At 45.8% G+C, this 24,537-nt stretch overlaps 1 protein-coding gene across 1 annotated transcript in view; it reads right to left on the minus strand.

Annotated features, from left to right (window-relative positions):
- Nucleotides 1–24,537, minus strand: part of LOC137625964 (uncharacterized) — a 365,639-nt gene that overhangs the window by 209,095 nt on the left and 132,007 nt on the right. The window contains exons 5-6 of the mRNA XM_068357031.1: nucleotides 22,086–22,227; nucleotides 21,747–21,872 (exon numbers count right to left, since the gene is read on the minus strand). Of these exons, the coding sequence (XP_068213132.1) occupies nucleotides 21,747–21,872; nucleotides 22,086–22,227 (268 nt within the window). The remainder of the gene's footprint in view (nucleotides 1–21,746; nucleotides 21,873–22,085; nucleotides 22,228–24,537) is intronic.

Genomic DNA, 24,537 nt, shown 5'->3' on the forward strand with positions numbered 1-24,537 from the left:
GGTTGTTTGAGTAGCTCGTGCGTGGAGAAAGTTCTCTCGGGAGTTCCGTCAGGAGCTGCAGAAGGTCCGGATACCACTCTGCGTGATGCCATAGCGGAGCTATTAAGGTCAGAGACAGGTTGACCGATACTCTGGTCTTGTTGAGCACCCTCCTCATCAGACAGAACAGGGGAAAGGCGTACACGTCGATGTTGTCCCACCGTTGTTGGGAGCCATCTTGCCAGAGTGCCTTGGGGTCCGGGACTGGGGAGCAGTACAGCGGAAGATTGAAATTCAAGGCTGTCGCGAACAGATCCACCGTCGGGGAACCCCAAAAAGTCAGGACTTTGTTGGCTACTAGACGATCCAAAGACCACTCGGTACTCACTATCTGTGATGCCCTGCTCAGACTGTCGGCGAGCACATTCCTCTTGCCTGGAATGAAGCGAGCTGATAGTGGAATCGAGTGGACTTCGGTCCATCTCAGTATCTCTACTGCAAGACGGGGTAGCTGCTCTGAAAAGGTACCTCCCTGCTTGTTGATGTAAGCCACTACTGTGGTGTTGTCGCTCATCACCACCACGGAGTGACCCGCCAGGTACTGTTGGAACTGCTGAAGTGCCAGGAATACGGCCTTCATTTCTAGCAGATTTATGTGGAGGCACTTTTCTGATTCTGACCACAGGCCTGAGGTCCTGTGATTCAGAACATGGGGCCCCCACCCTTTCTTTGAGGCGTCCGAAAACAGCATCAAATCTGGGGGGAGGACGAGAAGATCCACTCCCCTTCGTAGGTTCTCGTCTGTCACCCACCACTGAAAGTCCGTCTGTTCCGCAGGACCCATAGCGACCATGACGTCCGGGGAATCATGTCCTTGACTCCACTGGGACTTGAGTCACCATTGCAGGGATCTCATCCTGAGGCGACCGTTTGGAACTAGACGGGCCAGGGAAGAAAGGTGACCGAGGAGATGTAACCACGATTGGGCTGGGAGTTCTTCCCGTCTGAGGAAAGGGTCTGCGACCCTCCTCAGCCTTGCTATCCTGTCGTCTGATGGGAAGGTTTTGTGGAGATTGGTGTCCAAGATCATACCTAGATATACCAGTCGTTGAGTTGGAAGCAGAGAAGACTTCTCGAGATTTACCATGATCCCTAGATCTTGGCAAATTCCTAGAAGCTTGTCTCAAGTCTGCTAGGATCAGCCAGTCGTCCTGATAACGGAGGAGACGGATGCCGATCCTGTATGCCCACGAAGAAATCAGGGTGAACACTCTGGTAAATACCTGAGGTGCTGTGGAGAGACCAAAACACAGCACCTTGAACTGGTAGATCTTGTTGTCTAGGCTGAATCTTAAGTACTTCCTTGAAGACGGATGGACTGGGATCTGGAAGTACGCGTCCTTCAGGTCCAGTGTACACATGAAGTCTTGTGGTCTCACTGCAAGTCTGACCGTGTCTGATGTCTCCATGTTGAACGGAGTTTGTTTGACAAACCTGTTCAGAGTTGAGAGGTCGATGACTGGTCTCCAGCCTCCAGACGCCTTCTTTACAAGAAAGAGTCGATTGAAGAAGCCTGGGGACCCGTCGACGACCTCTCGGAGAGCGCCCTTCTTCAACATGGTCTCGACTTCTGCCCGTAAGGCTTGCCCCTTTGCCGATCCCATGGCATAGGAGCTCAACGACACTGGATCCACTGTCAGGGGAGGTAGAGATGTTATGAAAGGGACGCGATATCCCTGACTGCTCTACTTGGGGGGACACGTGGACGTTCTCCTCCTGGGGTCTCGCTGGCTCTGCTCGAATCCTAGAGGAAGACTTAGGGATGGTCTTAGAGTCCTTAGGTTCCCTCCTAGGAGGCATACAGGACTCCAAAAACGAAGTCTGAGGGCTCTTCTCCGCCCCAACTCGAGACGATTCTCCTGCTCGAGGTGGGGTTTCTCCCATTGGTGCGATGGGAGACCGTCTCACCTCAGTAGATTCCCGAGGACGGAAAATCTTCGTCCAAAGGAGATGGAGAGAAAGTCTGAGGGGGGAAGGGAGCCTTACTCAAGGATTTCCTAGGAGCCAGCTTGACCCTGGGAGAAGTCACCACGACTTCTACTCCTCTCTTCCTCTTCAGTGGGGTCAGAGCTGACCTTGGTTTGCGGCCCAACTCAGAGAAGGCAGGCTTGACAGCCTGAACTACAGCTCTGATAAGGGACCCAAACCATGGCTGCTTACTGACAGATGCTGTGCCAGACTCCCTCTGGAGGGAAGGGGATAAGGCGATCCTTCGGAGTAGAAACTACAACTGGGCCTGCCTTAAAAGAAAGGGAAGAAGATTAGTTCCTGGACCTACCCGAAGACTTCCCCTCCCCCTGCGAGCGTGCTGGTCTGCGCTTGGGGGGGGGAGGCATGAAGAAGACGACCTGGATGCTCTCGTTCCTGAAACCTCGCGCGGGGGCTCGCGCTGTGAATTCCGATGGGAATCATGCCGGGGATCGCGCTGGCGCTCGGGCGATGGAATATTCCCTGGTTCGCGCGCGGGCGCACGGAGATAAAGGCGCAGGCGGGCGGGCGAGGGCGGGCGTGGACGAGGGCGCGCGGGCGAGCGCTGACGAGCAGGAGAGCGATGGCGCACAGGCGAGCGATGGCGCGCAGGCGAGCGATGGCGCACAGGCGAGCATGGCGCATGGCGCACAGGCGAGCGATGGCGCACAGGCGAGCGATGGCGCGTAGGTGAGCAACTGCGTACTGACGAGGGGGCGCGTGGGCGCGCATGCGATCTATGGCGAGCAGGTGAGTGGGCGCGTGGGCGTGCTGGCGAGCGATGGCGGGCAGGTGATGGTGCGCGCGGGCGCGCAGGTGCGCGATCTGGCGAAGGCAGAGGGAGCGCAGTAGGAACCACCAGCGTAGTTGCGCGCGAAGGTGACTGCTCGTGGACGCACAGGATCTAGGAGACCTCTTGAAGGGCGCACAGCAAGGGCTGGAACATGTGCATCGCGCGGGCGAGGGCTGACGAGTGGGCGAGGTCCGATGACGCGCAGGAGATCGCTGACGAGAAGGTGAAAGCAGAGTCTTCCCTCCTGTGCCCAGATCCGGAGATCATGGCGCGCGGGCGAACGATGGCGCGCAGGAGAGCAGGTGAAGAGCGCTGGCGAACTGGAGATCGTGGGCGCGCGTGGCGCGTATCAGGATCAGGGCTCGCAGATGTGCGCTGGCGCGTAGGTGAGCGTGGGCGTGCAGGAGATCGACGGCGAGCAGCAGAGCGCTGGCGCGTAGACTCTGCAGCAGGAGATCGCTGGCGCGTTGTCCCTGGCACAGGATGATTCTGGAGAGTAGTCTCAGGAACAGCAGGCGAGCGCTTGCGCGCGAGCACACAGGAGAACGTGGACGCACAGGGGATACCTGGCACTTAAGGGACTTACTCACAATGTGAGAAAGCCCCTTTTGCCCCCAAGGGACCGGTGCCCGTTGGATAAAGGGGTGCGTGAGCACCCACAGCGCGTCAGCAGCCAGGAACAGAGAAGGAAAATCAGCAGGTCTGGCAGGCGAAGGAGATTGCGAACGATCAGCAGAGAGGTCCAGGGATGCAGCTGCAACGGTCACTGCACAGCGAGGAGGATCCTCTGCGGGGCACTGCGAAGGCGAAGAACCGAAGAGGCGCCTCCTAACTCCCTTGTGGGGAGAAGGAAGGCCTCTATGACGAAGAGGAAGACGAGCTTTACGTCTGATACATGCTCTTGGGGCAGCAGGCAGACCATCATCAGTCCTCGGAAGAGGAGTCTCTGTTAGTGAACTCCCCCAAGGGGAAGAATCACAGGCAGGAGAGACCGTTGGACTTAGTTCCTCCCTCGAAGGATGTTCGGAGGGGGGAACTAAGCCTTCAGCAACATCACCACCCAAGGCAGAGGTTTGATCTAACTTGTCGAAACCCTCTGCCACAACAACGTCGACGATACACAGAGGGTCAACCTTTGCTATCACCGGCGACTGTTTGACAACAGCCCCCAACCTGATTATGTCAAACAGGACTTCCTTGGAGGGCGAACCCTGAAGCCCCAAGGAACCCCAAAGCTGCAATAAATCATCATTGAGATATTAGCAGAAATAACCTCGCCCAGGGGAGGAGGAGGAGCTGCCTCGCTATGGGAGGCAACGCCCTCTCCCGCACCTCGAGGTTGGCAAACACAAGTACGGCCTACACTACCACTCGACGGCCTCTCGGAAGAGATCGATCGAGTGGGAGCTTCGGAGGAGGTTTGGGCTATGGAAGAAGAGTGCTTGGGATTTTCTCTCTTCAAGGAAACCCTTGAAGGAGAAATATCCCGTTTAGACTTCTTCTTCCGGCGCCGTGAAAACCTCTCCCACTGGGAGGTAGACCACTCCCTACACTCACCGCAAACCTGATTTCTTTCACACCGTTGGCCCCTGCAATAAGGACATAAGGCGTGAGGGTCTGTGTCCACCACCGACATAAACGTTCCACAAGGGCGGTCAGGTAAGCCGGGACACTTCCACATAGTAGAGGCCAACTTCCAAGCACACTGAAAAGAAAAGCAAAACAAGATCCAAGGCTGTCAATAAGCGAGGGTGGGAGCAGACACGTCTGTTCATCACCCGAGCCAAAAGCAAAGTGAGCTAGTCACAGGTGTATGAGGGGGGAGGGGTACCTAGCTACCCCTCCCTACCCCCGCGCTAACTAGCGAGGGGGTAGTAAACCCTCGTTAAAATTCTAATGGCTCGTCATTTCAGCTACGCCGAAAGTAATACCCCATACTAAATAGCGCGGTTTGTATTTCGGTTACGGAACAAACAGATTACTTCTCCAAAACGTATTCATCATACTTTGCAGAGAACGTTTTTGTTTAAAAGCTATAGATGTTGCCACAGCTCTAACTTCATGAGTCTTAACTTTCAGGAGCTTAAGGTCTGCCTCACCACAGTGTGAGTGAGCTTCTTTAATCAAAAGTCTTATGAAATATGATAAGGCGTTTTTAGACATAGGAAAAGCAGGCTTTTTGACTCCACACCAAAGAGCTTCTGAATTGCCTCTTAAACCTTTAGTCCTGTCTAAATAGAACCTTAGTGCTCTAACAGGACAAAGGACCTTCCCTGGCTCCTCACCCACTAAATCAGAGAGGTTAGCAATTTCGAAAGATTTTAGCCATGGGTGAGAAGGACGTTCGTTCTTGGCTAGAAATTCAAGCTGCAGGGAGCATATAGTTTTCCCGTTTCTAAAGCCAATGTTTTTGCTAAAAGCATGAACTTCACTGACCCTTTTAGCTGTTGCTAAGCTTACTAAAAATAAAGTCTTTAAAGTCAGATCTTTAAAAGAAGCAGAGTCCAAAGGTTCGAATCTGTCACTCAAAAGAAATTTTAAAACCATGTCTAAATTCCAGGCTGGTGAATCCCTTTGACGTTTTTAGAGGTTTCAAAGGATCTAAGGAGATCCTGAAGGTCCTTGTTATTCGAGAGGTCTAAATGCCTATGCCTGAAGACCGCTGCTAACATACTCCTGTACCCTTTAAGGGTTGAGGAGGAGAAATTGTGCCTTCTTCTAAGCTCTAAAAAGAAATAGGCAATTTCAGCTATAGAGGTATTAGATGAAGAAACTGAGTTAGCTTTACCCCATGCTCTAAAAACTTTCCACTTGGATTGGTACACCCTGATAGTAGAAGTTCTTCTTGCTCTAGCAATAGCCTTGGCTGCTTCCTTCAAAAATCCTCTATATCTTGCGAGTTTTTCGATAGTCTGAAGGCAGTCAGACGTAGAGCTTGGAGGTTTAGATGGTTTCTTGCCAAGTGGGGTTGTCTGAGAAGATCTATTCTCAATGGCAAGCTTCTTGGAACATCCACTATCCATTCCAGTACTTCTGTGAACCAACCTCTTGAAGGCCATATGGGGGATATTAACGTCTATCTGGTTCCCTCGTGAGACACAAACTTTTGTAGTACTTTGTACAGCACTTTGGATAAAGGGAAAGTGTACACATCTAAGTGTGACTAGTCCTTCAGGAACACGTCTATGTGTGACGCTTCAAGATCCAGAACTGGGGAGCAATAATTCTCTAGTCTTCTGGTTTTTGAAGTTGCGAATAGATCTATGAGAGGGCGGCCCCAAATCCGCCAAAGTTACTTACATACATCTAGATGCAGTGTCCACTCTGTGGGGAAAACTTGATTCTTCCTGTTGAGGCTGTCTGCCCTCACATTCTTTTCCCCTTGAATGAATCTTGTCAACAGGGATATCTTTCTTTGATGTGCCCAAACGAGAAGAGTTTTTGCTATCTCGTAAAGAGGCCTCGAATGCGTTCCCCCTTGTTTCGCTATGTAGGCCAAAGCTGTGGTATTGTCTGCATTGATTTGTATTACTTTGTTCAGAACTAGCTTCTCGAACCCCTTGAAAGCCAACAAGACTGCTAACAGCTCCTTTTGATTGATGTGGAGACTTTGCTGTTGTTTTTTCCACAGACCCAAAATCTCTGACTTTCCTAGTGTTGCGTCGGAAAACAACACAAGGTCTGGGCTCTTTTGTTCCAAAGAGAGACCTTCCTGGAGCCTGTTTATGTTGTTCCATCAACGAAGGCACTCTTTTATTGGTTCTGTAAGAGGAATGCTCTCCTTGTCAAGGCTGATGTCTTTGCTCCAATGGCAATTGAGATGGAACTGAAGGGGTCGTAAATTTAGTTTCCCCAGACATACAAATTGTTCTAGTGAAGAGAGGGTTCCCAGGAGACTCATCCACTCCCTCACTGAACAAAACTCCTTCTTTAGCAAAGCACAAAGCCTTAGGAGAGCTAGCTGTATTCTTGCAGATGATGGAAAAACTTGAAAAGTCAGACTGTGAATCTCCATCCCCAAATAAAGGATCTTCTGGGAAGGGATCAATTGAGACTTCTCTGAATTCACCAGAAGTCCTAGCTCCTCTGACAGACTCATTGTCAGACGCAAATCCTCCAGACAGCGACTGAGTGAGGAGGCCCTTAGTAGCCAATCGTCCAAGTACAAGGAGGCTCTGATGCCTCTTGAGTGGAGCATGCTTGCCACATTCATCATGATCTTTGTGAAGACTAGAGGGGCGGTGGTGAGGCCGAAGCCTAAGGCCCGAAACTGGAATACTTCTTTCCAGAGGTCTAAAGATAGGACACAACGATATGTCGTCACAGACGCACCCTCTATTTGAGGGGTGGTGCTTAGCCCGAAACAAAGAACTCAAAACTGGACAACTTCCTCCCATAGACGAACCTTCCGGTAGCTTGAAGTTCGGAGGGATGAGAAAGTAGAAGTAAGCATCCTGGAGATCTTAAGAGATCATCCAGTGGACCTTTTTTACTGCTGCAAGAAAAGTCTTATGAGTCTCCATAGAGAGGTTTTGTTCTCTGGATGTAGCTTGAACAGTATGTGACTGACGTTGGACATCACGGTTTGTTTGACGTTCAACGTCACGAGCTTGTTGCGCGACGTCACGTTCAGCTTGACGTCCGACGTCACGTTCAGCTTGACGTCTGATGTCACGTTCAGCTTGACGCCCAATGTCGCGCTTAGCTGCCTAACGATCGTCGCCGCGCTTGGAAGGTAAACGCTCTATGACACGCTTGGCCGTTTGATGTCTGGTATCAAGAGAAGACACTAAATGGGATATAGAAGCCTTATCACACTGTTCAAAATTAGCTCGCTGGTAGGGCGCCTGTGCGATAACGCGTCCTGAAAAGAATCATGACGAACCAACGCTTTGGTAACAGCAAGCCGATAAGACTGCATAACAGATGAGAGCCATTGTTTCATGCCAGCAGCATAGTCCAACTAGGATCAACATTAGGTGACACCGGTGTAGAAAACTTTGATCGCAAACTCGCCTTCCTCATTGCTTACATCACACTCCGCATTTCAGCAGACGGAAAACGGTCTGGCGGAAGCGGCGGTGCCTGTACTGTAACTCCAGACGCAGGAACAAGATCCTTATCAGTCTGAACTAAAGCTTTGCCAACTTCTGACATCCTGACAGGCCGTATACAGCAAAAAAAGGGGGCACTGCCTTCTCTTACAAAAGCCCTAATGCACTTCCTGCTGTTGCAGCTGAACATGCTGCTGCACCAACATCTGCGGTTAGGTTCTTTATGCTGCATTGAGGACGCGCTAAAGCACTGCCCTATCAGCACTGTCTTTTGACTTTGTTACTTTTCTCAGAATGATTTAATGTTAATTTATTCTCATCATTTATTTATTTCCTTATTTCCTCTCCTTACTGAGCCATATTTCCCTATTGGAGCCCTTAGGCTTATAGCATATTGCTTTTCCAACTAGGGTTGTAGCTTGGCTAGTAATAATAATAATATAATAAACAGAGACTCCTTTGCCGTCTTCCTTAGCGAAAAACTCTGAAGGCGGAACGAGGAGCAGCAGGTACAGATTAAAATGGAAACTTCAGAAAACTCTCATGAGTTTCTGAAAGTCACTCCCTTCCTTCTACAAGTCTCTAACCTAGGTAGAGATGTCTTGTTTCCTAGGAGTCAACTCCTTAAGGTTCTGAATTCTGACCTCAATGCTTTAGAGGTTTAATTCTAGTTCTCCCAACCAAAAATTAGTTCAAGCAGGCCTTGGTCTGAGAACATATCTTTCTAGTTACTATTTATTTCTTAATATAGCGCCTGGCGTGACAAAGTTCCAACGCTAGACGTTCATGGTAATGTAGACATCAAGTTCTACTTGATGTTATGCAAGCTCTTGACGCTCGGCGCCACGTGACTTTCAGAATAATAACGCTTGCGAATAAAAAAAAACACTCGCGATTTAGATGCTCGGAGCTATGCCGGTTGCGTCTAGTGAAAGCTAGATGACCAATGCTCTGTTGTTGTCACGCTCAGCTTGGCGCGAGACGTCACGCTCAGCTTGGCGCGAGACGTCACGCTCAGCTTGGCGCGAGGCGTCACGCTCAGCTTGGCGCGAGGCGTCACGCTCAGCTTAGCGCGAAGGGTCCCGCTCAGCTTGGCGCGAGGCGCCGCGTTCAGCTGGCACGAGGCGCCGCGTTCAGCTGGCGCGAGGCGCCATGCTAAGCCAACTGGCGAGTGCCATCAAGCTCAGCTGCTTGGCACGCGCCATCAAGTTCAGCTCTTTTTAAGAGGTAAGAACATTAAATGCTCATTACCTGTCAAGAATGATTTCAATTTTGTTTTCAGCTTCGTGCCTGATGCGCGATATCGTTTAAAGTTAGAAAACACTTTTACCTCGCCTTACCTATGGCGAGGGCGAGCGTTCTGAGGATCGTCAACAGAAAAAGCTCGAGGGGACTTCTGCTCGGATCTTACAAGACGGTAATCGCCAGGCTACGCCTCTCGCTTCCCTTCGCCATTCGACTTTACTTCTCCCATGGGTCCAGGAGCTTGAAAGAGGTCTAAGGCTAGGATAACGATAGGTCCGAACAGAAGCACCTTCCACTGTATTGAATAAAATTCACTGCACTAATTTAGCACTAAAAATTTGCATTTTTGACTTTTTGGTATAAAACCAAAAGTATACACGCCCGTAGAGGGAGAACTTACTATTCTGTCAAGGGCTTGAATGGGAATGCAATAGTCACTGAATCCCATATAAAATGTAACAAAATATTTAATATAAAATATTAACATATTACATGAATAGATATAGGAATAAAGAATATATCTATATATTCAAATCAACCCTAAATATTAAGGGGTTCCAATAAAAGACGAATAGTCACATTTAACAATTGGAACATTTAACGGATTTTGAGCGAAGCGAAAAATCTATTTTTGGGTGAGGTAGCCATGTCGTCCTGATGGAAGTTCCTTCATTAGTAGCTTCCTAGGTATATTTGACTACAGTGATATATCCCAGAGAATTTGCCAAAGGTATCCAGAATTCTAACTCCTGGAGCGAATATCCCTTAAAATTTTAAAAAGGGATATCGCGTAATATCAGAGGACGTATTCTTGACACGTCTCATAGCTATCTACACCCCTAATAGCGCTTTCCCTTCGAGGGGAAAAATGGCAAGAATAAAGGAGAGTCGTTAAAGAGGCGACGCTCCTACCGTACTGTAAATAGTGCGCCAAATCGCCACCGCGCGGCGCCACCAAGCCATTCTTTGTAGCTTTGTAGGTGTTGCAGATACAGTACCATAGGGAGGGATTCGTTATCCTTTTGTCAAAAAGAGGGTGGGTCCATCAGGACGACATGGCTACCTCACCCAAAAATAGTGTTTTTTGGGCTCAGGCCATGTCGTCGTGATGGAAGTTTACCAGAGCATTAATGTATCTGTGGATTTTCAATAGTGCCGTTCATCTCGAGATAAATTTTTCCTTTCGGTCTTCTAGACCTAGAGACACTTGATGTTACCGTTATACATCAATCAGCTGATCATGAAATATGTCAGTGCTTCCTGCCCCCTTCAGGGAAGAATCTGGGTAGACTCTAGGAAAAAACCCGAGGATTGTGAGTTCAAGGAACAATCTAGCAAACAGTTTGTATATTAGTGTCATCATACACGTAAAGCATAGTTAGTACCTAGATGGTATTGATCTGTGTAGGTTACTGATACCTCCCGAGTCTGGTTGTTAAAGAGATAGACAGGTTTATATACGTGTAGGAAACCTTAAACAGTAAAATGAACAGTCTAGTACAATAAGTTCTTACCTGTTTGCTTGGAACAATAGTAATCTTAGTTCCCAATATTTTCTTAAATATTAAAAGAATCAAGGATGCTCTGACTTTATTCTTAAACTAGAATGTTTGAGGCAAAACAGACGCAAAGATTCCTTCTATTGTTTATTACAATAAATCAAAAATCATAGATGTATTCAATTACATATTACACTGAACAATTCTGCATAGAAGCATAAACAGTAATAACAGAAATAAAAATCAGTTTCACCTAAAAAGGAAACACCAGCCACTCTATGGGAAATAAGAATTTCACTATGTATTCAGTTGTTACTAGGAACACTGTGCATATAGGTATGCCTGGCACTTGTGTCAGTCTGTTATGCTTAAAGTCACCCGTGTGAATAGAACAGTCTATAGTGTCATCACTAAACACAATACTCAACATGATATGCCTTGAGAGTCTATCATGTACACCCTTCATTAAAAGTCCCAAATAGTGCACTGTTCTTCGCAGTAATAAAGCGGCAGGTTTTATTACACTGCCTGCCGCCACCACATGAAATTTTATTTCTTGTAATTGCTTCGCGTAGTGTTTGAAGAAAACTCGGGAAGACTTCCATCCAGTATAAGCACGAAGGCTTTCAAACGACATCGTCTGAAAGAAATTCAGAGACGAGGCAACTTTTCTCGGATCATGACCTGCGGGTGTACTGTCTGGATCCGCTCTGAGTATAAAATAGGTGATTTTCGCCCTTAACTGTTTCAAGGATAACGTTGAACCGGATGTCTCTCCCCTGAAAAGCTGACCTCCCTTAAAGTCTGAAGTTCTACGAAGATAGACCTTTAGGCATTCCACTGGGCAGAGGGATGCTTCTTCCTTCAGAGGGCAGATTCTCCAGGGACCCAATCTCTTAGTGGGCAGCTCGTTCTTGGCGAGAAACGTCGGGTCCGGAAAGAGGTTCAGTTCTCCGCTGTCTGTAAACTGAATGTGGCCATCATCCCTCGAGAGGGCTACTATTTCGCTAACTCTGGCTCCTGAGGCTAGTGCAAATAAGAATATCACCTTTTGAGTCAAGTCTTTCAGCGAGCAATCTTCATTTTTCAGGGTTGATGCTAAGTGAAGAACCTTATCCAAAGACCATGAAATGGGCTTTGGAGGAGCTGCGGGCTGAAGTTTAGCGCAGGCTTTAGGAATCTTGTTGAAGATTTCATTGGAAAAGTCTACCTGGAAGGCGTAAAGCATTGGTCTGGCTAGAGCATATTTACATGTAGTAATCGTATTGGCTGCTAAACCTTGTTCATGAAGATGGATGAAGAAGGACAAACAGAAATCCGTAGAAATCTCCTTAGGTTTCTTTGCCTTGACAAAGGCCACCCACTTCTTCCAGGAAGACTCACATTGTCTTCTTGATGACTTTGACTTGTATTCTTGTAAGAAGTTAATACTGTCCCTAGAAATCCCAAACCGTTTCTTGACCGCTAAGGCAAGACAATCATGAGATGAAGGTTCTGGGTTTTCTCTGATGAAGCTGAGACAGTCAATTTCTGCACTTGCTGAGTCAGAACTGGGTCCGGCAACGGATCAGCTTCAGGCATAGTTCCGTTACTAGAGGGACCCAGACGCTGTTGGGCCACTTGTGGGCCACTAATGCTGCTGTCCCTCGAAAGGATCTCAGTTTGTCGAGGACTTTCAGCAGAAGGTTGGTTGGAGGGAATAGGTAGATCTTGGACCATCTGTTCCAATCTATAGACATTGCATCCATTGCTTCCGCTAGAGGATCCTCGTACGGGGCTACGTACCGGGGTAGCTTCTTGTTGTCGCTCGTTGCGAAGAGGTCTATCTGCAGTCCTGGGACTTTGCGTAATATGAAGGAGAATGATCTTGCGTCTAGGGACCATTCTGACTCTATTGGGTTGATCCTGGATAGAGCGTCCGCTGTCACATTGCTGAACCCTTGAAGGTGGACTGCTGACAAGTGCCATCTCTTCTTCTCCGCTAGACGGAGGATGGCCAGTATCACTTGGTTTATGTGAGGTGATCTCGAGCCCTGTTGGTTTAGGCATCTCATTATGACTTCGCTGTCTAGAACCAGACGAATGTGGATTGAGCAGCGGAGTTTCAGTTTCTTCAGAGAGAGAAAAACTGCCATGGCTTCCAGAAAATTGATGAGGAAGGTTTTGAAGAGGGGAGACCAGGTTCCTTGGACTTTCCGATGATGAGAGTGACCTCCCCACCCTTCTTTTGAGGCATCCGTGCGAACGGTGACTGACGGTGGAGGTGGTTGTAAGGGTACCTTCTTCCTTAGGTTCTTGGCCTCCGACCATGGCTTGAGTAGTGATCGCAGACGATTTGGTATCGGTCTTTGTAGATCTCTTTGAGCGTTTGATGCGTATTTTCTCCAAACTCCTGATGCATCTTTTAATTGTGCTCTCAATACTGGATCTGTCACTGAGGCAAACTGGAGGGATCCTAACACTCTCTCCTGTTGCCTTCTTGATATCCTGGCGGATTGAAGGAGTCTTTTGACAGATCCTGCTATCTCTTTCCTCTTCTTTGACGGAATGGAAAGGCAGTGTGACTGCAAGTCCCAGTGGAATCTGGAATCTGAAACTTTTGAGCTGGAGATAGTCGAGATTTTTCCAAGTTGATCTTGAATCCTAAGTGTTCCAGGAACCGGATCACTTCCTTGGAGGCTTGCATGCACTCTTCCTCGGATGCTGCCCACACCAGCCAGTCGTCCAGGTAGGCTACCACCTGGATTCCCTTTAGGCGTAGTTGATGAATGATTGCATTCGCAACCTTGGTGAATACCCTTGGAGCTATGTTCAGACCGAAGGGCATGGCTCTAAAAACGTACTTTCTTTTATGTAGTTTGAATCCCAGGTAGGGGGAAACTTGACGGCTGATTGGAACGTGCCAGTACGCATCCGTTATGTCTATGGAGACTGTGTATGCCCGTTTGGGCAAAAGGGTCCTGATGTGTTGAAGCGTCAGCATTTTGAACTTGTAGTTCACTATGAACTTGTTGAGTGGTGATAAGTCCAGAATGACTCTGAGCTTTTCCGAGTCCTTCTTCTTAACACAAAATAGCCTTCCTTGGAATCTGATGGACTTCGCCTTCCTTATTACTCTTTTGTTCAAGAGTTCCTGAACATATTCTTCTAGTATGGGGGTTGATTGTTGGAAGAATTGAGGGAAGTTTGGTGGAGTTGAGCTCCAACTCCACCCTAGTCCGTTCTTGATTAGGCTGTGGGCCCAGGGATCGAAGGTCCAACGATCCCGGAAGAGGAAAAGTCTCCCTCCTACCGGTAGCATCTCACTTTGAGTGCTGGTTGGAGGATTTACCACCTTGGCCACGTCCACCTTTGTTGCCCCTACCTCTGAAGGGGTGTCTAGAGGATCCTCGAAAGGAGCCTCGAGACTTCGGCCTAAAGGTTGTTGACAGCCTTTCGAAAACTGGGGTGAACACAGGCGATTGGGTCGCCAGCGTTTGGGGCACCAGTTGGAAGGTGGTGGTTGGTTGTGCCACCGTCTGGGGCACCGTGGCCACGGGAAGCTGTTGCTGTTGTCTCGGCCTAGAAGGCACTCTTGGTCGTTTCGACTTATTCTTCAGCTGGGGACCCTCATCAGCTGAAGATTTTCTTTTAGAGGACAAGCCCCATTTAGAGAGAAGATTTCTGTTCTCTGTTGCGGCATTGTCCAGGACCTCTTTGACCACTTCGCTTGGTATATGTTAGAAGCTATCAGCTTCCTTGGTTCGTGTCTCACAGCAGCCGAGGCGAACACGAACTCTCTGCAAGCCCTTAGGGCTTTAATAAAGTTGTACAGGTCCTTGGTGACTGTCGCCAAATGAGATTTGGTGAAGACCATGTACATATCTGGGGTATCGGGGATGCCTGCCATAGTCTCTAGGCCAGTTTGCAGAGACATGGAAGCAGCAAGACATTCTTTTGTCTCCTGTTCCCTGCGCAGGAGAAAGTCTGACAACTTCGGGAGGTCTTTGCCGAACTGTCGTCCGGCAATATCTGCCTCCAGCTTCCCGACTGTGAAGGTGTTGTGGAAATCCTTCCACTCTGCATCGTCTGATGGAAAGGCTAGGGAGAAGGGTCTACACTCTTCCAGTGTAGGGCAAGGTTTCCCTGCCTCAACTGCCTTTAAGGCTGCCTTAAGCCCTTTGTCCATAAAGGGAAAGGCCCGTTTGGGGTCAGCAATGAAGGACAGGTGCTTCTTGCTGAGAGCCGGCACCTTGGAGCTAGTAAAGCCCCTCTCCTTCAAGGTGGTTGTATATAAGGCCTGGGCCTAAGAGAGTTCAAGGATGATGGTCTCCTTCGGCTCTGTCTCCTCTTTGGATGCAGGTTCCGTCTTTAGACGAACATAGCAATCCGGATAGGCCCCTTTGCTGGGCCAAAACTCAATTTCCTCTACTGGGACAGTGCCCAGTTTCTCTGAGAGGAAGATCTTCCCCCCCGACAAAGGCATATGCTCTGCGTACCTCCAGGGGTTGACGTCAGAGAAGGCGGGGAGATCCTTGACGTTTAGCTTCTTCGGGGCTAAACGTGTTGCAACCAGCTGATGCATTTCCGTCCGAAGAGAAGCTTCTTTCTCGGACGATTTCTTCTGAATGTCCCGCACCATAGACAACAGCGAGTGCAACGTACTTGTGATGGAATCTAACTGGGGTGCAGTGGAAGAAGTCGAAGGCACCGGCTCAGTCACCGTGGCTGATGATACCGAAATCGTTTCGGTTTTCTCTACTTCGGCCTCAGGTGGTGTCATCCACCTGATCCAGTTCCTCCACTAGGAGATTGTTCTCGGTCTCCTCCGAGACAACTGACATGTTGTCCTCCAATTGGATGCTCTCCAAGGCATCCGATACTTCAGATTCTACCGGAATCCTGGACAAGGGGAATCTCAGGTTGAGCCTGGGGAATAACCGCATCCGAAGATGCTCTAGGGAAAAGGCAAGCCCTCATCTTCTCATTAGGAAGGTATGGGCCACAGGTGTTCTTCTGGAACCCCCTGACCCATTTTCGCAGCATCTCCCTTGGTGTGTCCCTTGGCTCAGTAGACTTTTGGTCATCAAAAGCCTCTTTCACCAGTTTTTCACAAATGGTACATACCAGTGGGTCCCAGTACTTGAGAGCCCCCTTGGTGACTGCGCAGCGAGCATGGGCCCTGCACATGCCATGGCCGTAGAAGTTCTTACTACGGACCTTGCAAAAGTTGTTCCCGCACTCGGGATGCTCCTCCTGTAAAGAAAGAAAAGCATATAAATATTCGGTGAAATTCTCAGATTTCAGCATACATATTATTAATAATACTGTATTAGCTTGGATAGGGTAAGCTAGAGATAGGAAAGACACCTACATGTGTTTCCTGTCCAGCCCATTGCTATGATCTCCTCCGATATTGAACACTAAATTCTTAACGAATTTTAGGGGAAGATGATATCCTTTGATATAGTGTTTTCTTAACACAATCTTCTAGGTTCAATATTGGGGATTAAAAACAATAATGGTTAATAACCATTAATTAGTAGAGAGAATCACTCTCATATATGTGATGGTCTCACAATAGGCTGCCCATGAAGCACCTTGTAGGTTGGAAAAACTTTTGGGCTACAGCACTGACTGTCGGTAGCATGCCGCCAGTCCTGCTGGGCCTGCCGGCACATGCTGGGCCTGCCGGCACATGCCGGGCAAGCCGGCATATGCCGGTCTATTCTGGGCTATTGAATGCAGTTACTGTCTTCGAAGTAATGGACGGCAGGCCGCCGGCAGCGGCTCTGCCGGCCGGCAGCCGAGGATCCTTTCATCAAGTAGGACCTGGCGGCAAATGTCCAGGTTATGGGTGGCCGGCAACTCAGTAGCCAGTAGCCGGCAGCCGGTCCCAGTATGTCTATTGTCGTTGGGTCGTCGATCAGCGACACCCACGGTAAGCGGCGGCAGAGCAACTGCTGGCCGGCAGACAATCGACATGGCCCAGTAAAAGGAAAGGCAGAGAAAAAGAGAGGATGGAGGAAGGCAAAGGCTCAGCCTTGCCGGCCTACATCCAGAATGAGGGTTCAAATGGAAGGGGGAATTGTATTCGGGCTTCCACCCAACCATATCACATCCACATGGGCTATGGAAGGCAGTCCAAGGGAGGACTGAAGAACACTCTAAAGAATACGAGGGTACCTGCCGGCAGCCGGCTCGGCCGGCGGCAGACAGGGAACCTCAGGCCAGTTCTACAAATAATCCTTAGGGTCAAATGTAGAACGACGGCCAGGGAGGGTGATGGCTCATCCAACACGAAAGAGACAGAGGGGAGGGGGTAGATGTCCTATAAGTTATGTAATGCCCGAAGGCACCACCCGACTTAAAGGATTCTGATCTCATGGAGTAACCTCAGGTAGGAGAAATCATTTCCCCAGGTTAGGTTAGTCAAGTGAGAGAGCGGCACACAGGACACAATCTCACAAGAGAACAGAATCTCGTACCAGAGATCTTAGGCAGTGAAGAAGTCTAAGATCTACCAGCACAGGACTGTCTGCTAGACCAAGGAAGGAGGGATTGTCATACAAAACCCTCCACGTATGGACTAGGGAGGTCTAGCCTCCTGTAAAGGCAGCTTAACCTGACATGGGAAATCATTTCACCAAGACAGTAAGATGCCTAACACAGACTTATTACTCTGATGTCCCGTTCTAAACTCAAAACCGACTCAGTGGTTAAGAGAAAGAAAGCGAAACGCCTCAGTAAAACTTTGCCAGAACTCAGTTCACAGCAAAGCAAACTGAGGATAGCCTAGGCTAATCAGAGGGAAGGGGGATTGCTCTTAAATCTTCTAGGAGATTAGTATCGACTTAAAAGGTATATGAGGTGTCAGTCTCCACTTGAAAGACAATACAAGAGCAATGGGGACATTTATGAAAGTATACTAAAGCCCTTAGGCTAGTAGCCTAGGAACATTGAGAATCGTTCACCGAAACTCTCTTGTATACTATCTTGGAAGAGGAAAAATTTAAAACAGTAATATCTTGGATGTATAAAATGTTGCCTGAGCTTCAATAAAACTTTACCAGGAAGGTTATATCATGCATGAAGTGTGTAGGTGCCTAGGCTAGGAAGCCTAGCACTCGTGAGGCTCGATCATAAATAGCCAAATCCACGACAACAATGACATAATATAAGAATCCCTAGCTAAAAATCTAAATAGCTAAAGTTATTAAAGCAAATAATGCCAGGAAAAGGTCGTTCTGGCTAACTAAATGTACAGAAAGAACGACCGCGTCCATGACGCCATCCGGCTGGCAACAGCTCTTGTTACGTTAATTACGATCTCAATCGAAAAGCAAAACTGGCAAGAGCTTACATTTACACAATTCAAAGATATTACTTAACTTTCCAGAAGCTGATGAGGCTGGTGAAAACATCATAGCGACAAATAACTCCAAAACAGCTAGAGATAACACGGGATAACACCTGTCAACGAAGCTACAAGAGAAAGAATGGCTTGGTGGCACCGCGCGGTGGCGATTTGGCGCACTATTTACACTGCGGTAGGAGCGTCGCCTCTTTTTAACGACTCTCCTTTATTCTTGCCACTTTTCCCCTCGAAGCAAAAGCGCTATTAGGGGTGTAGATAGCTATGAGACGTGTCAAGAATACGTCCTGTGATATTACGCAATATCCTTTTTAAAATTTTAAGGGATATTCGCTCCAGGAGTTAGAATTCTTGATACCTTTGGTAAATTCTCTGGGATATATCACTGTAGTCAAATATACCTAGGAAGCTACTAATGAATGAACTTCCATCACGACGACATGGCCTGAGCCCAAAAATAAATATTATACAAAAAAATTTTGTATTTCAAAAACGAACAAGTAAGCAACGATCCAAAGAATTGTGAGACTATATCGATTGTCATGAATACTATGTCGTATAAAAATTAACTGAACGCTAATTCTCTTTAATCTTTGTAAACAGATTAGTTAAAGAAAAAAATACTAAAAGGACCAATATCATTGGAAAATGACATATTCCTTTTATCTAATACAATTTAAAAACTTAGTTTTTAAAGAAAAATGTACTTTTCATAAATATCGATACAAAGAGTATTACTGTAACGATAGACTGAGGACTGCGTAGCATAAATAAAAATGAACGCTAGATAATCTTTAAAACAGATAGAAGATTATCCAAAGAAAGCATACCAAAAGGACAAAAATTTTCTTAAAATAACATAATCCTTTTATTTTATTTAACTAAATATTTTGTAAGATAGTATTAACTTATCATTCTTTGTAGAAAAAGAAAGAAAATGCAAGTCATACTCAAGCTTACGTCAAATGACTGTGACGTCATCGATGAAGCGAGATGTTTACCTATCGCCATATGCTTTCGTTAGTTTAAAATAGGTTGGAAAATGTTTAATCCTACCTTTTACGCTATAACATAGCGATAAAATATCAAACAAACACCTAATAAGCGAATGCTCAAAACCGTAACAAGAGTATATCACCAAAATACTGCTAAACCCCAGGTTAAACACGAGTAAATTTGATTTCTATGTTGCCAGTATATAGGCATAAGAAAATCTGATACTAGGAGGGATAGTTCGACCAGCTCCGTGGTGGCGCTAGTGTATACCTGGCATATCTATGCGATTGCTGCGAGTTTTGAATTTCTGCCGGACAGAAGCATAAAGCTATTATTATATAACCAGCGGGTAAGTTTAAATGTTTAAAAACAAAAGTGTCAGTGACTAAAGTTACGAGAGCCCAAGGGTTCAACGTAACTAATGTTACGAGACCCCGAAGGGTCAGCGTAACAAGAAACCGAAGTTTCCCTGTCACAAAACACCGAAGTGTCAGAATGACTAAAGTAACGAGAGCCCAAGGGTTCTGCATAACTAATGTTACGAGACCCCGAAGGATCAGCATAACGAGGAACCGAGGTTCCTCTGTCACGAGACCCCGAAAGGTCAGCATGAATGATGGCAAAAGTTCCCGAAGGCTCAACGTTACCATCGTTACGAGAGCCCGAAGGTTCAGCGTAACTGAAACCCAAAGGTCTCGAGCAGAGTCCCGAAGGACTCCTACTGTCATGAGAACCCGCAAGATCAACATGACGAGAGCCCGAAGGCTCAACGATCACGCCAGCCCAAAGGGTGATCGTAACAAGACCCCAAAGGATCAAGGAGAACCAGCAAGTTCAAAGATAACACCTCCGCATAAGAGGTTTGTACTCCCGAAGGAGAATGTCGCTTAAGATAAGGCTCTCGCTCTGCCCCTGAAGGAGAACCATAAGCATAACGGGGGACTGCCGATGCCCAGAGACGGTCTTCTCTCGAGAACGAGAGACTCGTTCCCCCGAAGGGATAACCTGCTTCAGAGAAAGCTCTGCCACCGCCCCTGGTGGTTCAGCAAACTCCTAAAAGTTATTTCTCGCGAACGAGAGGGAAGTTCTCCCGAAGGAGATCGCCTAAGACAAGCTTTCTCCCAGCTCTATGGGAATAAAGCGTAGGCGTAAAGTCTCTCTCTCGTGAACAAGGGAGAAGTCCTCCCGAAGGAGGACATCGCCAAAGACAAGCTTTCTCCCAGCTCTATGGGAAAAAAGCACAGGCTTAATAATATCTCTCTCGCAAACGAGAGTGAAGTCCTCCCAAAGAAGGACATCGCCTTAGACAAGCTTTCTCCCAGCTCTATGGGAAAAAAGCGTAGGCGTAAGAAACTCTCTCTCTCGTTCACGAGAGAGAAGTCCTCCCGAAGGAGAACATCGCCTAAAGCAAGCTTTCTCCCAGCATAGGCGTAAAAAAAAAAAAAAAATCAAGAGAAGTTCCCCTTGAAGAAGGAACATCAAGTTGAAGGTTGACAGCGAATGCTACCTCGTAACGAGGGCAGCTCACGAGCTACCACATGGAGTGCAGGATAACGAACAGGGCGGCCGTAGCACTCGGCCTTGTGTTCTACTTCGCTGCTACTTGTGAAAAAGGAAGTTGTGATCAATTACAATTCATGCTCCGTTGCACAAAAAACACTATTCGGGGAATAAGACACGTTGCTTGTAAGATAATTCCTCGAAAGGGAGCTGACCTGTTATACACTTTAATTCAGTATTGAAACTAACACACGGCAGTGTTGAGAACCTGCCGACCATCAGTTGCAGGGTAAGACGGCAATGACAACTCCCTTACGGCAGAGGCAGTCGGATACGTTGTCAACAGCAATTAAAGTTACAGGTATCAAACAACGTATATTTCCATTTATACATCTATACACTCATATATAAGATAAATGAAAACACACAAGAAAAAAAAAAAAAAAAATAATAAAGGCAAGTATTTGCGGGAGAGAAAGGCAGCATGTCCGTCCTCTACCGAGCCATAAAGTAAAGTGGTTACTCAGCCGAGAGGTGTGAGTGAGCGGGGTAGCCAGTCTACCCCACCCCCCACCCGCTAATGGATGGGGTAGTTATCCCTCACTAAAATTATCATGGCTCGTCTTTCAGCTGCGCCGAAAGTATACCCTATAAATAGCGGAGGGTTTGTATCTATGCCGGAACAAATGTGTTTTAATGTTGTTAGTGGTTTTAAAATATTTTAATTGTTCATTACTTATATCACTTACTTATTTCCTTTCCTCACTGAGCTATTTTTCCTTGTTGGACCACTTGGGCTTATAGCTTCTTGCTTTTCTAACTAGGGTTGTAGCTTGGCTAGTAATAATAATAATAATAATAATTAGAAAAACTTTGTATCAAAATAACTATACAAAGTACAGTAACATGGGTGTCCATCTTGGTTATCAAGACATACTTTACATGTTATATTTGTAGTGTAACACATCACACCTGGTCACTATGTTCAGTTATATTTACTATGTCCTCTTCTCCCATCATGATTTCTGAACTCATTATGATCTCAAGGGATTAAGGATTCAAATAGTCAGATGATACATGGATGGACATCATATGATGCAAGATTACTATGTAATCAGATGGTTTTTAATTCAGCCCTTAAGAAAGCCAGCTCTTAAACAATATCTTAATGTTAGCAAAATCCTTTAGAAGAATATGGAAGACTATTAAATAGAAAATAAAACTATTTCTACAGATAAATTTATGAAATATAAAAAACTCCTACTATTACTAAGAAAAACTTATTCAGAACTACTTACTGCTACATCTTTTGCCCACTGCACAATAGTATCGGTATCCTTCTTTGATTTGGCAAGCTGCTCTAAGAATTCAAACAGTTTACACGGGGGTGTTGTTAAGCCAAATTCATGTAAAGTTCTATTAACCTAAGAAAAAGAGAGAGAGAGAACATATTAAGAGACTATACTGGACTAAATATACATTATTTTAGGAAATCAAGAATACCAGTAGAAACTTTAATTACATTCCATAGGAATATTTTCTTGTAAAAGAGAGCTATATTCTAATGTATCATATGTCTGGTCTACATTTTTGTGCAATAGTGCGATAAATACAAAGAAAAAAGGGTGTGAAATAACCTTGAGGGGAGTCCCCGTATTGTGGAGATATAAGGAATGAAGAAGAGGGATGAAACTGGCTTTCCCTCTATAACGTTTATACAAAGCCATAGAGAGCATAGCACCAACAAAACTCTGCTTGGCATCTTTTACTTCTTGAGACCTGTCGAGAAATGAAGAAAAATGCAAAAGCTAACAGACTACAGTACACTATATCAACATACAGCATTACTCAGACAAGAAAAAGAAACAGTATACAAATTAAAAATACTTCAATTAACTCACCAAGCATGAATGGCCTAAGCCACATAGTGTGAGAATTTAGAATGGAAATATATTTACAAAATAGTAGTGAAAATACAATAAATGCACTATGATTTTAAAAAGATAATACTGTACTCAAATGAGAGAGAGAGAGAGAGAGAGAGAGAGAGAGAGAGAGCGAGAGAGAGAGAGAGAGAGAATGTGTGTGTGTTACAAGGAGTTACAAGGATTTTGGATGTCTGAAAGTCTTTTTAGTCCATCTGCGGAGACTCCACTTGCTCTTTGGTAGAGCGATTTAGTTTAAGCATTTAGATAGTTCTTATGATCTTGTCCAACTTATTCTTGAACTCGTTTACCGTGTTACTGTTTAATACATACACTGGAAGTCTATTCCAAGTATTTGATATTTTGTATGTAAAGAGATTGCCACAATGAATGGTGTTGTATCTTTTCAATTCCAGTTTGTATCCATTACCTCTGGACTGATTTGTGCTAAGCGTAAATAGATTGTTGTAATCTACATTTGTTATTCCTTTAAGAATTTTGAAGGCCTCTATTAACTGTCCCATTAGTTGTCAAGTTTGTAGATCAAATAAGATCAAACGTTCCATCCTCCGTCTATATCTAAATTGCCTTGGTGTTGGAACTAGTTTGGTGACCCTAGCTTGTGCTGCTTCCTTCTGAATACGTGGAGCCCCGAATTGGATTCCGTATTCTAGATGGGGTCTTACCAGTGATGTGTACAGCTGTAGTACAGTGTCTGTTTCTGTATTTGAATTGTCCCTTTATGAAGCCTATTTTTTTTTTTTTTGGTCCTTTCTTTACAACTTTTATGCTCTGTTTGCTGAACTTCAAATATTTGCTGATAATAATACCGAGATCTTCCTCCTAGTCCACACTTTCTATTTCATTACCCAGCAGTGAGTAATCTGATTGTGGGTCACTATAACCTATGTGCATGACTTTACATTTCCCACAGTTGAAAGGCATTTGCCATTTTCTAAACCATTCTCCTAGCTTCATTAGATCCTCTCTCAAGGCTTCTATGTCTTCTGAGTTCACAGCATTTATGCCCAATTTAGTATCGTTGGCAAATTTGGCTATTCTACTAGTTGATCCTGAATCTATGTCGTTAATGTAGATCAGAAATAGCAATGGTCCAAGGACAGATCCTTGCGGTGCCTTTCTTTCATTGGCTGTCTTTCAGAACATTTAGTAAAAGTGTGGGGTTATCTCTTCTTCTAGCTCTATAATATCTCTTGGATGAATATCATGTGGACTTGGTGCCTTAAACTTACCAAGTCCTTTTATTTTCTTTTTAACATCATCCATTGTAAAAGTGATTCTATTTAATGGGTGTGGCCCTTCATATTTGATAGCTGGTTCGGGGAGGGTCACTGATTCTTCCCTCGTGAATACAGTTGTGAAATATGCATTCATCAGTTTGGCTTTTCCTAAATCATTTGCTATAAGATTACCCTCCGAGTCTCTTATTAGGCTAATGTTGTTTTTGATTAGTTTTCTACTGTTTACATATACAAAAAAATATTTTAAGTTTTCTTTACTAGCTGAAGCTCCTCTTTTCTCTTCATTGATCTTGGCCTTTCTAACTAGTTTATCTACTTTTTGCCTTGACTTCTTGTGCTCACAAATTTCCTAAATTGAAGGCTGTGGACCCATTGATCTATGTTACATATCTCTACTTCTTATTGCATTGGCTATTTCTCTGTTGAACCATTTAGGTTGTGGAGTTCCATTTGGTGAAATTTTTCTATGCGGTATACACTTAGCCCTTTTCTCTTTATGTATTTCTACAAAGGAGTCCCATTGTATCGATATTCCCTGTTTTGTCATATTCTAAATTCTTGGTATATTCCTTCAATTTTATCAAGTTACTATGTCTGTAGTCTAGCTGTCTTACAATTTTCCATTCTTTTAGATGGGGAATATTTACCTGAAACCTAACAATTCTGTGGTCAATTTTGCCGATATTTTTGCCTACTGCAACACTGGATACTAAATTTTCTTCTGTTGTCAGCACAATACCTAGTATGTTGTTTCCCTTGGTTGGTTTATTAACCCACTGATGACGGAATTCATTGTTGACAAATTCTAGTAGTCTATGCCCCTCTGTGTTTGATGTAGAATTCATAATGTCCCTGTTTACTGCTGTATTGAAGTCTCCCCATTAGGACAGCTAACTTATTGT

The sequence above is a fragment of the Palaemon carinicauda genome, chromosome 33 (assembly GCF_036898095.1).
Source record: "Palaemon carinicauda isolate YSFRI2023 chromosome 33, ASM3689809v2, whole genome shotgun sequence".
Taxonomy (NCBI): Eukaryota; Metazoa; Arthropoda; class Malacostraca; order Decapoda; family Palaemonidae; genus Palaemon; species Palaemon carinicauda.